Raw genomic sequence first — 13,270 nt, forward strand, 5'->3', positions numbered from 1 at the left:
CATTGGTGCAACAATTTACCTGACAAGGTTCTTCAAGCAATGAGTCATTTAATAATATGGGCCTAGGTGTTTCTGTTGTAGCAGACCTCCTCTTACAAATACTCTATCTGCTTGTGACTTACTTGTTTGGTCCTGTTGATGGTTACCAGCACAAGGGTTCCCAGTATACAGGGAAAGTAGGTGAAGAGAGTTATGTAACCTGGAAGAGAAACCACAATTCTCAAACAAATGTTACATCATGAGACAAATTTCATTAGACATGTGAGAAGCATGAATACTGTCATTAGGAAGAACACCTAAAATAAATATTGTATAATCAAATACATGAGAAAAACAAATATTAAACACAAAATAGGATGTATCACTAAACACAAAATAAAAAATGTACTAAATTCAAGAGAAAGAGAATGTTACATATTAATATAACAGAAACTACATCATAAGGCATGAAAGCAAATACACCAAGGTAATGATAAATAGGAAAACTTAAAAAAGCAAATTTGCAGTGATTCACTTTTTATTTTATGTATATAGTTTTCAATAAGTTCATACAAGAGCATGTTGAATAACTCAGGATGAACCTACCAGAGTAGGACCTTACACAGGTGTGGCCTACACACACATGCCTTACTACCACCACTCAGAATGAAGCTCAAGGATCATTCCATTCATTAATCTGATATAACCAAAACTACAAATATAGATTCATCTAATTTAAAACATCTCAAACACGGCAAAAATAAATATATGCAATTTTTTATAGGGCTTTTAACATGTGTTCCAATTATTGGCACTGGCAACAAAAGACCACTATGAAGTGATTGCAACTTTTGGAAGGCACCACAAGCCTTATGGAAGAAAACAACTCCCTTGAAAAATAATGACACATGGGTTCGTCCTCACCACCAGGATGCAGGACAGCACTCACAGCACACCATTCTTTGTATTTGTGCCTTACATTTAATAATCTTATTATAAATAATGAGATTATTTCTGCTGATACAGTAGTGGCTAAAGGTTCACTTCTTAAAGTCATGTGACATTATTTTTTTCTGAACAGGGAAGAAAGTCTAGGAAGATGAGCCTTTGGAAGAACTGAATATTATATTCTAGCAGTATAAAATTCTTATTGGAATCCTGTCCTTCTAACAGAGATATTTTGACGAGTTTTTTGTATTAACACATTCATTTTGCTATCCTGCTTGTATGCATGTACTCTTTCAAAACACACACACACACACACACACACACACAAACCAGACTATACAAGTTCTAAGCTCTCACCAGGAGGGCATAACTGGATATCAAAGTCTAGCAGATGATCTTCAAGACTGGTGAATTATACACAGTAACAGGTGGTGTCCCTCAATGATCACTGCTGGCAACAGTGATATCCTCAGTTTACATGAGTGTTGAAGAGAAGGAATGCATAAATATTTAATTTTATTTGTGGATAATGGTAAGTCAGAAAAGAGAAAAACAAAGAAGACTGTAGGGATCTGGACAAAGTATGAGTATTTTGATATTCAAAGTTTAATACCAGAGAAATACAAACTGACAGAAAATGGTTAGGAACAGTCAGAGATTATCTAATGTGAAATAAATGTATTGATACAACCAAGGAAGCAAAGAATATGGTCATGATTGTGGATAAGTCAGAAGTGGGATATGAATAGGATGATCTGGATGAGATGATAAAAAGCTGTTTGTTTTGATAATTAAGTGAAAGTTAGTGTGTGCACCAGTGTTATGATTGCTACACAAAAAAGGCAACACAAAATGAATCCTAAGCTCTCACTGGGAAGGTACAGCTGGTGATCTCAAGTCCAGCATATAATCCTCAAGACTGTGGGTGAATTACACACACACACACACGCACAAAACAAGGTGAAGACTCGTGTCAGACATGAAAACCAACGCTAAAAAGACACAAGAAATTTAAAGATAAGATAAGTATGTGAAGAGATATGGATTTACATATAGAACCATTGATCACTGGAATGCATCACCAGAGAATAATGGTGTATGGAAATAATATACATAAATTTAAAGAAAAGTATGAAAATGTTTTTTTTTTTAAATATGACATCATAAACTTGGCTCAATCCTGGAAAACACACACACAACTTCCACTATAATGCCCAATGTTGATTAGAGAATGGTGGCTCAAGAAGGGGTAGTGTCAACCATAGCAAAGTCAAACTTCACCATTTAACAAGCCAAACTACTATTCTCTGTCACTCAAAACAATGAAATAAACTGAACACAGTCTCCCTTCAAACCAGTGTTCCTTCACAAGGTAGATTATCAATAATATCAAGTAACTGCTATATACAGTATAAATATACAGATGCACAATGTGACTATATTCCTTCCTTTGGTTCAAAACATACAATTATAAATAATTAATGTAATTTTGGATACATTTAAGTAAATCATGTAGAAGAATTCTGTCTCATATTCCAGCACTGACATGCCTCTACCTGACAGCACCAAACAATACACCAGATGGCAAACATGTCTTGTTTACTTCATCACATTCTGGGGAGTAAAATCACTCCGTTGTTGTCTGGCACCAAACAACGTAATTCAGACCACAACCAAAAATTTGCTCCCTTGCATAACAAAGATCACTGCACAATTTACGTTGGCACATGATATAACAAAAACTTTCAAAATAAACACCTGATGCTAGCAGGGCTGACCCATTTGTTGCAAGATAAGTAGTCAAGGACAATAATAGAATAACCTGCCACAATAATTTCCACTTAGTTTAGTTTTTTTCCTCAATCTCAAATCCACTGTCCAGTTGACTCTCTTATATTTAAATCCTGTGTAAGGATAATGTGGTCTTTATAATGATTTACCTGGCCTTAACTGGACTTATCAGTCAGTGATTTATCTTTCCTCAACTTGCTTTTTTTTTTGTCTTAATAATGCTTGATCTGTTTTTGGTGTGGTTTTGTAAGATGGTCAATGGATTTGAGAACTTACAACTGAGGAAAAATACAAGACACAATGGAAGTGAGTGTGGCATGTTAACTGATTTGTGACCATGGCTACACCTGCACCTACATACAATAACCTGACATGTTGCTGCCTAGATTACTTGGCCAAGGGTCATAAAGTAATCCCATGGGTAATTGGTACTGACTTCAAGTAGTGCCAAGTTTAAGATATCTATATCATGCCACAAGAGAAAATATAAACAAAATGCATAAAAAGAAAATTCAAACTACCACAGTAAAACTCCTGAGAATCCTATAAAGGTTCTATATGTATCTTAAGTGTCTTTGATAGGGAATTCAAAAGTAGCAGGTAGTGTAAAGAAAAGCAAGGAGACATGAGGGAGATGGGAGAACAAAAGGAAGACAGTCAGTTGAGTTACCATTGCAACCTCATCCAACAATGGGTATAATTCAACTCATTCAAGCCCAAGGGGAAACATGATATGTCAAAATAATAATAACATTGTAATATGCAAGTTACATATGACAAGATCTGAAAACCATCTACTATATGACTTTTATGCAATAATTGTGACATTATGCAATGTTGTGACTTACTGATCAAGTTTGAGTGACTCGAAATAAGCATAACTATAATTCTGTGTACCAGACTTATAAAGTGAATAATTACCACTTGATGAAATTAATTCCTGGAATATGCACTTGTTAGTTTTGTACTACATCAAGAAATAACACTTCCTTAAGCAATGATTTCCTCTGACAATAACTTTCCCAGCAATCCAGCAAGTGTTAGCCATGAGTTTGGAAATAAGGATTCATCTGTGTTAATTCAGGAATTGCAAGGAAGACTTCATGAGGCAAACAACAAGGAAAATAGAGGGAAAGAATAGTGCAGTTTGGTATACATTTCATCTAATTCAAGGAATACTGCTGGCTAATGGGAAGACTGAGGAGAAGGATGACGTATCAGTGGTCATACAGTAACAAATCAAATGGGTGCAAAAAAATTCCCAACTACTAAATAATATCTGACTAAATTTCCCACCTACAAAATGTACAAAGTAATTAAACTAAATTTCATATCTACTAGATAATATCTCATTATGGTCATCAACAGGGAATATATTGGACATAAAGTTATAATTATTAAACTTAAACCAGAGCTGAGGATATTGGCCTAATATATAGATGAGAAGAAAAGTCAAATCAATCAGTGAACACCAAAATGACCAACAAGTAATAATAATAATACAAATAACAACAGTTGTACATAATAATTAAAAGTACTCAGGGTTTATGCACTGTCAGCATAGTGAAGACTCAGGTGCTGCATGTCACGTTCAGTTGTGAAATACCTATGTGTGTCTTGAATCTTGAATGTAAAATGGAGAATGAAACTACATGTACTGGAACAGCAAAGTTGAGGTGCTCTCTTTAAGCAAGTGAGACAGAGGTTAAAACTCAGTTACCATTTGCCTCAACTGAGAATGAATGTATACCTTACATGTATATAAAAAGTTAGTTAAAACATGAATATAAAGATTGACATATTGTCTATATAGGCAACTTTCTCATAAATTCATACAAATTTTTGTCTGGGTTACTTGTACCTAAGACTCTATTCAGAAGTGAGGCAATATCCTAAAAAGGCAGCACAGAACCAGTGAAACCCTGAGCTGCCATCTGCCTCCTCTCCAGCTATGCAATCAGTGCTGTTAGTAGTTTGGGAGTGGCACAGAGGCCAGCTTACACACTGCAGACCCATTAACTTTTATTTCTCTCTCTCTCACTTGCCTAATTTCTATAAGAAGCACCTCATCTAATGTGATACATGGGACAGCAGCGTGAAAATCTGACAAAGAACAAAGGTCAAAGCATCATGCAAGAAGGTGTACTTTGCTGGAAAAGGATGAGATGAATTCTAGGAGTGGGATGGGGACTAGGAAAGCATGTGTGTGTAAGGTCTAAAGTTGACTTACAATCTTTTGATCTTATATGTGACAGTTAATTGTTTTTCTTTCTCAGATTCTAATCAAAACTTTTTGCTTCTGCTCACAATCTACACTGAACAATCACCCTTACAAGTTTCAGAGTAAGTTTTATAATTTTCAAGGGCATGGTTCTTCAAGGGAATACATTGTTCAGTACTCTGGGGTTACGTTTGTTGATTTTACTTAAACTGACAAATTTTCAATTCTTGTTAGTGGTCAAATATTTGTCATAAAAACAAAACAATTTAACCTTAAAAAGAGGGAGCAGGCAGATATTATACTGTTTAGCTTAATGACAAATTTTTGTATATGCAGTACAGTGACTATGAAAGCCATATAACATGTCATGCCACATTCTCAGCATCTTGGAAGCAATGAGGAATTGGTCTACAGGTGGAATAAATAGGCCAGGAGAAGTTACTGCCAGGAACTGAACCCCTGGCAGGACACTCAAGGTAATGCAAATCTGACATGTTACCATCAGGGCCATAAATGACTGCCAACACCCCAGCAGATTTTGGTTAGCCTTGATTGATCTGCCACTGCAAGAACATTAGCCAAGTGCCACAAACAGCGTGTTATGTGATTAAATGGTAAACAATATCAATGAAAATTAAAAGCACAGAAGTTTATATATCTTGGTTCAATTCTGTGCTAATATGGAAGCATAGAACAAGACAATGCACAACAAACTTTGATATAATGAAAAACAGAGAAGCAAAAAAGAAAACTAGAATACCACACAATAGCATACAAGTAAAACACCAATGACCTGGGAATAAATATGAGCATGGAATGAAAGTTGAAGGTTTATGATTCTGGCAGAAGAGAGGAATGATCTGACAGTCTTGAACAAAATGAATAGTGATGAATGACAGTGATGAGAATATATATGAACTGTTTAGCATGTCCAAGTAGTGAAGGGATGAAGAATGGCAGGAGAGAGGTGTAGTTTGTTTCACTTGGAGGTAATGGAAGACAATGATATGACTGAAGAGTTAATTGAGGAAGGCAGATGTTGATTGCCAGGGGACGGCTTTCTATTTTGATACATCAGGCAAGGAAGGAAGAGTGAGGTGTGCAAGGCTGAAGTATAAAGAAATGAGCAAATGGAGAGTCTTCAGCCATACTTAACCCCCTTGTGAAAGTCTAAAAGAAACTTAGGTGCTGTAATAAATACACAGATTGACATATAAATAAATGTACAGATGGACAGATATGCAGATATATAGAAACTCTAATGGATTAATGGATAGGTAGATAGATATGTTCAACAGATTTGTTTGCCTATAATACTAACAAAGAGAATCTGAGATGGAATCACTTGCAGTCAGATTTTCATGAGACTCTGTAGTGGTTGTGGATTCATCATCAAGTCTTTGATATTTATCACAGCAAACGTTTGGGTGGTCCTGAGCCACACCCTCAGCCAAGTCCTCACAGAAAGTTTCCACCACTACCCTCATGTTTTCAGACTCAGAACCTGAACCAGAGCCAGAATTGTCTTGTTTATACTTTATTTTCTTAAGTTTGGAAGCTTCCTCCTTGGTCTCCTCTGCCTTCTTCAACTTGTCCTCTATATCCTCCTCACTACCTGAGAGATCTTCATCTGACAAGTCATCAACCTCCTCAGAGGATTCTTCACTGATGTCAGAAGAGAAGAAAAGGAGGGAATCAGAATCGGCATACACTGAGGAAAATTCATAACTAGAAGATTCATCATCATCATCATCATCATCATCAAACAGGGACTCTTCAGAAGCAGAACATGCCTGGTCACACTCCATGCTGCGGTGACTCATTATTAGACCGCAACACAAGTATTTGACTACCTCAATGTCAAAAAATATTTGAAATGGCTGAGGCAGACCCAGAATTTTTACCAGTTCTTCCATCTTGTGTTTAGTTACTGCTCCCTCACAGCAATGGTTACAGAAGACACTGGGTGCTTCTTTGGGCCACAGTTTACTACTTACCTGAGACACCATGAGGGAATGATCAAGAATGGTCCTCACACACAATTGTCGCAGACCACAAGACACTTGGCCAAACATCAAAGTTAACAGATCTGTGGGATTAACCTGCCCAGTCATTGAATAGTTTGTACTGTCCAGCAGTGATGTTACTTCTGAAGCAACAATCTGATTACTGAAGCAACCGTGGTCTATTAAAGGAGAAACAGAGGCTGAAATAATTTTGTCTAGGAGATGCTTATGAGGATGGAATATATCAGAACTGGAATCTTGTGTTGAAACGTGGGAGTATCTGAGCCGGACTAGTGAGTCTGCCAGCAGAGGTGCCAGGAAGGGAGTGGTCATGGGAGACGCTCTTTCCGACAGAAAGCCAGTGTATATCAAGTTAGCACTATCTGGGGGTTCTCTGCAGGTTGACATTGGGACCTGCGACAGACACACAACAGTCCAAAGTTTGGCTCCATCCTTACACAGCCTGACTGCCATTTCAGTAGCACCAGCAAACACTGCCCTAAAGAGAGCATTCTCCCCACAACAGTCACGAGCATCTATATCTACAGTGTCAGCTGTGTCACACATTGCTTCATAAATGGCAAGTGAATTTTCTGGACTGTTTCTCAGAATGGTGTCCATCAAGGGAGTACTGCCATGCACGTCACAAAGGTTTAGATTGACTCTGCATGTGTCCAAGAAGCGTTTGGCAAGGTCAATGTCCTCATGTTCGATCACCCAGTGGAAGAGGGACTTGTGGGAAAATGTCGTAAGAACACTAGGATTACTTCCATAGCGGAGGAAAATGTCAATCAAGTCGCTAGTCTGTTCAATCAATTTCTTACAACTCTCAAGGCTGGGAAGACACTTCTCATTATCAAGATCAATAGTGTTGGTCAAAAACTCCAACTTCAGCTCTTCAGTCTCAAAGTACATCTCCAGCTCCTCAAACAGCACATCAGAAACACCAGCAACATATGACTTGAGCACTTCGTGATACACCACCAGTTCCTCAAATGGGCTTGGGGATGCCATGTCTAGATCCCCATAGGGTATCCTGAGGTTGGGACTGGCACCCTTCTGGACCAGCAGTCGGGCCAGCCTCAGGTTCCGGCAGTTCTTGGCATAGCAGTTGTTGGAGAGGACCATGTGGAGGGGAATGTTCTCACAGCGGCCATCATTGAGGTAAGACGGGTCGCTGGTGGACTCAATGATCTGCTCTGCAGCCTTAAATTCTCCACAGCTGATGACAGTGGTGAGTGGTGTCCCATGCATGCCAATCTGTCCCTGGAAAGGTTGTCTCCGAGAGGCCATGGTGATGAGACCTGCAGTGAATGTAATGCCATCAGTCCTTCATACTCTCTCACACTAACACTAAGCATCAACCACTATACAGAGAAATACATCAACACTAACTATTAATTTAAACAAACAAATCCATCAATACTCAACTTTTTTACAGAAAAATTTTGCTGACTAATATTATCTTCTATACAGTAACTCAGTAACACCATGTATCAATGAATATACAGAGAAGCATCAGGAAAATTAAAAACCTCCTAAGCTGTCACCTTAGATCCACCACCAAACTGAGGTAAACATTAGAATATGACATCATCCATGAAATACAATAAGGTGCAGGTGAGTCTTGATTTATAAACACAACACTCACAATTTTTTGAGGTTACAAATAGAAAGTTTTGTTCTTTGTTTAGGTATATGAATGCAGAGTTTACATTCAAGAAAATAGAAAAATAACTAAAAAAAACATTATGAAATGAAAAATAAATATAGATAAATAAATAAACAAGAAAAATCTGCTTGAAATTTGTAAATGCAAATTCTACATTCATAAATCAGGGTAATGTTCATTAACTCTTAAGATCCATAAAATGAACATACAGAATATCAAGATTCACCTGTATGGCTACCCTATTACTACTTCCTTCCTTGCATGCACCAACCACTAGTATTATGCGCAACAAACTCCCTACTGCATCATGCACTGCACAAAGACAAATAAACTAAAGCAAGCAATTACAGAAATGCATTGGTACAAGGCAGCAGAAACACTGCTGCTTGGAAGTGGACCTTCAAATGCTAGACACTTAGCTTTGAGAGCCAGAGTTCACATTACAGAGATGATGGTATTATCAATCAATCAAAGGCTGAGATGCCACGTATCAGAAACATGGCAGCTGTGATAGGGTGTAACAGGGAAGCAGTTTACTGCCTCAAAAGAGAACAGCTAGGAAACAAAATAGGAATGCTGGTATAATGCAGGCATGAGCAATGATTCTGACAAACAAGCCAACCTCTTCATCATTCCTTAATAGAATAGAAAAGTGTCTTAATCAGACAGGGACAAGAGTTTCCATAGGTACACTGCAAAGTTTACCGAATACAATCTTCTCACCTGTGACTGTTTCAACATAAATGGAAGAATATCATGCTGGCTGTTTTTGTGCAGCACTGGTGTTATTCATGTTCTTTTCAGGTCATGAATTTACTCCCCCTTCATTAGCTGTCAATCATCTGCAGACCATCATCTGATTTTGTGTTTCTGCTCACACTGCTCTGAACCCATCCATACTGACCTGACAGGAAGAAACTAATACTAATAAAGATCTTAGCTTAATATGACAAAAATCAATCCAATAATAATCTGGTGTTTATTTGATGCACATCATGGTGCAGTACAGTCCGAAATAGTACAAGACTCTATGGTCACGTTATTCAAATTGTACTTTTGATACAAGAACAGTACAAATCTAATGGAAAAACACTAATCTGTAGCATGGCTGAACCAGAGATTAAAGGTTAGATTTTTGGAAGCCAATTAACTGCCATTTTATGCAACATTAATGCGTACCATTATCACAATCATCATTTTGTTTAATGTCCTTATATTTCCTCACTTATTAAACAAACATTCAAGCATACCAGTTCATACTACAACACAGAATACTATATTTTGTGACTTTATAAGAAAACCATACTTAAAGCAAATGAATTTTAAAATTTTATATATGTATTAGAAATTACACTTGACAGCCCAGTACAGACCAGGTAATGCAACACCTCTATCTATAAGTAGTATGTTCATAAAGTCATATATAGTCACTGCAATGCCTGTCCCCATCTTTCATTTAATATCGCAAGTAAATACAGTACACTCACATTTTTTTTTTTTTGTGTGTATGTGTGTGTGTGTCAGGGAAACCAGGCACAGGGACAAAAATTAATATAAAAAATGCCTGTTCAAACTGCCACTCCCAAAAGGAAGTGAAGAACCAAGAGAGATGGCTAATTTGTCACTCCTATTTTGAAACAGATCAGGCTATAGCCAAGAGTAAGAACAAAAACTGGAAGGGAATTCCCAGAGATAACCAGTGAAATGGATAAGTGTGAGGATGCTGGTTTACCTCTTGTATTTGTAAAGTGGGCAGAATAGGAGTGATAGTAAGTAGTCATTTGCAGTAAAGGGGAAGGCATGTGGTCAGAAAGATAGGAAAAAACAGTATACAATGAAATAATGGTATAAGATAGTATGAGATGCAAAACCGTATCTGTGAGTTGGAGATTCAAGACATTCAATGAGAGGAAAGAGTCAATGAGATGAAAAGCTTCTGATTCCAACTTATTTAGGAAAGCTGGGTAGGTTGAACCTTCCCATTATATGACAGCAATTCTCCATACATAGAGGATAAGTCCACTGTATCAAATTAACAGAGACAACACAAAGCACCCTAATTCATGGAAATGTTTTAGCAAGAGATGTAGAGGAAGGGGTTAGGCAAAAGTCACTGAGGGAGAGGGAATAGTTGTCTGGAAGTGGATTGACTGAGGAATTGAGTTTTTGAGATTTTTTTTTTTTATGTAGGAAGGACACTGGCCAAGGGCAACAAAAATCTAATAAAAAAAAAATGCCCACTGAAATGCCAGTCCCATAAAAGGGTCAAAGCAGTGGTCAAAAATTGATGAATAAGTGTCTTGAAACCTCCCTCTTGAAGGAATTCAAGTCATGGGAAGGTGGAAATACAGAAGCAGGCAGGGAGTTCCAGAGTTTACCAGAGAAAGGGATGAATGATTGAGAATACTGGTTAACTCTTGCATTAGAGAGGTGGACAGAATAGGGGTGAGAGAAAGAAGAAAGAAGATATTGAACAATACAAGGTTTGTTCCCTCTTCCTAAAAAAAAAACAGAAGTTAAGCATTTTGTTTCTTCTCAACATGCTATTCAAGATTTGCAAGATTTCACAGACATGATTTTAGTGATGTGCGTAATGAGGTAATGACAGAAATTCAATCTAACAGTGATGAAAGAATTATAATTAGGCAAGAAAATGTGCATAAGTCCCTGCAAAACATACAGGCAGGTAAAGCTACAGGGCCAGACAGGGTGCCTGCCAGGGCACTTAAATGTTGTGCAGAACAACTGGCACCCATACTGACCATATTATTTCAGGACTCAGGTGATCAGGGAGTGCTTTGCCTTATAAATGGAAGGAATCTGAAGTGAAACCCATTGCAAAAATTAACAGTCCAAAAGATCCCAGAGAATTTAGACCCGTAGTATTAACATCCAATATTGTGAAATGCTTAGAAAGTATATTGAAAAACTACATCTGTGATAATGCAAATAATTTAAGAACCTATGCAGTTTGCTTATTGTAAAAATAAAAGTGTACAGGATGCAACACTTGTATTACTAAATGATGTTAACAAGCACTTAGATAAGCCTAAATCACAAGTTAGAGCACTGTATATTGACTTTAGTTCAGCATTTAATACAATGCAACCTCATATTTTGCTCAAAAAGCTAGAAATGGGTGTAAATAGAAATATCCTAAAATGGATTTTTACTTTTTAACTCAGAGACCCCAATATACTAATGTAAATAATGTCAAGTCTAATATGATAGTCACCAATACAGGAGCCCCCCAAAGCTGTGTATTATCCCCTGTTCTGTTCACCTTGTATACAGATGATTGTAGAAGTAAGTTTGATGATTGTACTATTATAAAATATGCTGACGATACAGTTATCCTAGGAAAAAATTGATAATGATAATTATGAAGGCTATTTAACTCAGGTTAAAAAATTTGTTGATTGGAGTAAACTAAATTTTTTGGAGCTCAATGCAAACAAAACTAAGGAGATGAAATTCAATTTCAGAACTAAAAATAAAACATGTACCAGACCTATTAATAATTGAGGAGAAAAACATAGAGAGAGTAAGCCAGTATAAGTATTTAGGTTTTATGATTTATGGCCAATTAAAGGGCAGTGTTAATACAGATATGGTGTCAAGGGAATGCAACCAAAGATTACACTTTGTACGTATCTTGAGTAACCTACGTGTAGATAAAGTGATAATTAGCCTATTTTATAAATCAACAATTGAATCTGTTTTAAACTTTTCAACTGGTATGGAAAGTTTACCTGTAAAGATAAAAACAAGCTGAGAAGAATTGTTAAAAAGGCAGGAAAACTAGGTGCAGAGACCATGTCACTAGACAAGCTTTATCTGGGAAGTACAATGAAACAAGTAGACAGGATTATGAAAGATATAACTCATCCGCTACAAAACTGTTATACATATCTAAGATCTGGTAGAAGGTTAGCTCTGCCCATGCAGCGTACTGACAGGTACAGAAAGTCATTTGTACCTAAAGGCATTCTTCTCTTCAACCACGTATCATCACTATAACTCCTAGGTGTAAGTAGTCAAAAACTGTATGTGATAGTTTGCGATAAAGGCAGAAATAACTTATTACTGCATGTATAACATAGGATATCATTTCATATAAATAGCCCAAGTAGTGCTTTTAAATGTTTTCACTGCTTCATTGATTTTATTTATTTTTAATGTACAAATAACTACTAGGGAGCTCTTAAGCCAAAATTAATTTAATTTTGTATACACAATTTAATGTATCACAATTTGAATATTCAATACCTGTTGTGCTGGACATATGGTATATGATGTTGAAAAAAAATTTACAGCATATTCAGTTTAGGCTAAAGTGAATATTTTGAGGTGTTAAAATTGCTTGTAATAAATTAATATTGATTTGTTTATAAGACTGCAATGTACAGTGGTCCACTAATGAATGAATGAATAAATGTGATCAGTGTTTTCACCACAGGCACGTCCTTGTAAATCTGCACACCTGGGACTTATGAGCCAATCACAAGAATGTGACCATATTCTACCAACAGAAGAAGACAAGAAAAGGATGAAGAGAGTGAAATTAGCTTGTGTTAACATGTTACAGTAATAAAATTCTTGTTAACTGCAGTCAACATTAGTGCATCACACTTTATTTCTATCATAACTGCA

General features: G+C 36.7%; 1 protein-coding gene across 8 annotated transcripts in view; it reads right to left on the bottom strand.

Moving 5' to 3' along the window:
• Positions 1-13,270, bottom strand: part of LOC135089240 (uncharacterized) — a 32,568-nt gene that overhangs the window by 15,969 nt on the left and 3,329 nt on the right. For 3 of the 8 annotated variants that reach the window (XM_063984678.1, XM_063984675.1, XM_063984676.1), the window contains exons 2-3: positions 9,341-9,521; positions 500-8,249 (exon numbers count right to left, since the gene is read on the bottom strand). In XM_063984678.1, coding sequence (XP_063840748.1) covers positions 6,256-8,238 — 1,983 coding nt within the window. In that variant the 5' untranslated portion in view covers positions 8,239-8,249; positions 9,341-9,521 and the 3' untranslated portion in view covers positions 500-6,255. Of the gene's footprint in view, positions 1-122; positions 200-499; positions 8,250-9,340; positions 9,536-13,270 lie in introns of those variants that run through there. The other 5 variants (XR_010261425.1, XR_010261427.1, XM_063984677.1 and 2 more) reach the window with 4 other exon arrangements.

Source organism: Scylla paramamosain, chromosome 32, assembly GCF_035594125.1.
Source record: "Scylla paramamosain isolate STU-SP2022 chromosome 32, ASM3559412v1, whole genome shotgun sequence".
Lineage (NCBI taxonomy): Eukaryota > Metazoa > Arthropoda > Malacostraca > Decapoda > Portunidae > Scylla > Scylla paramamosain.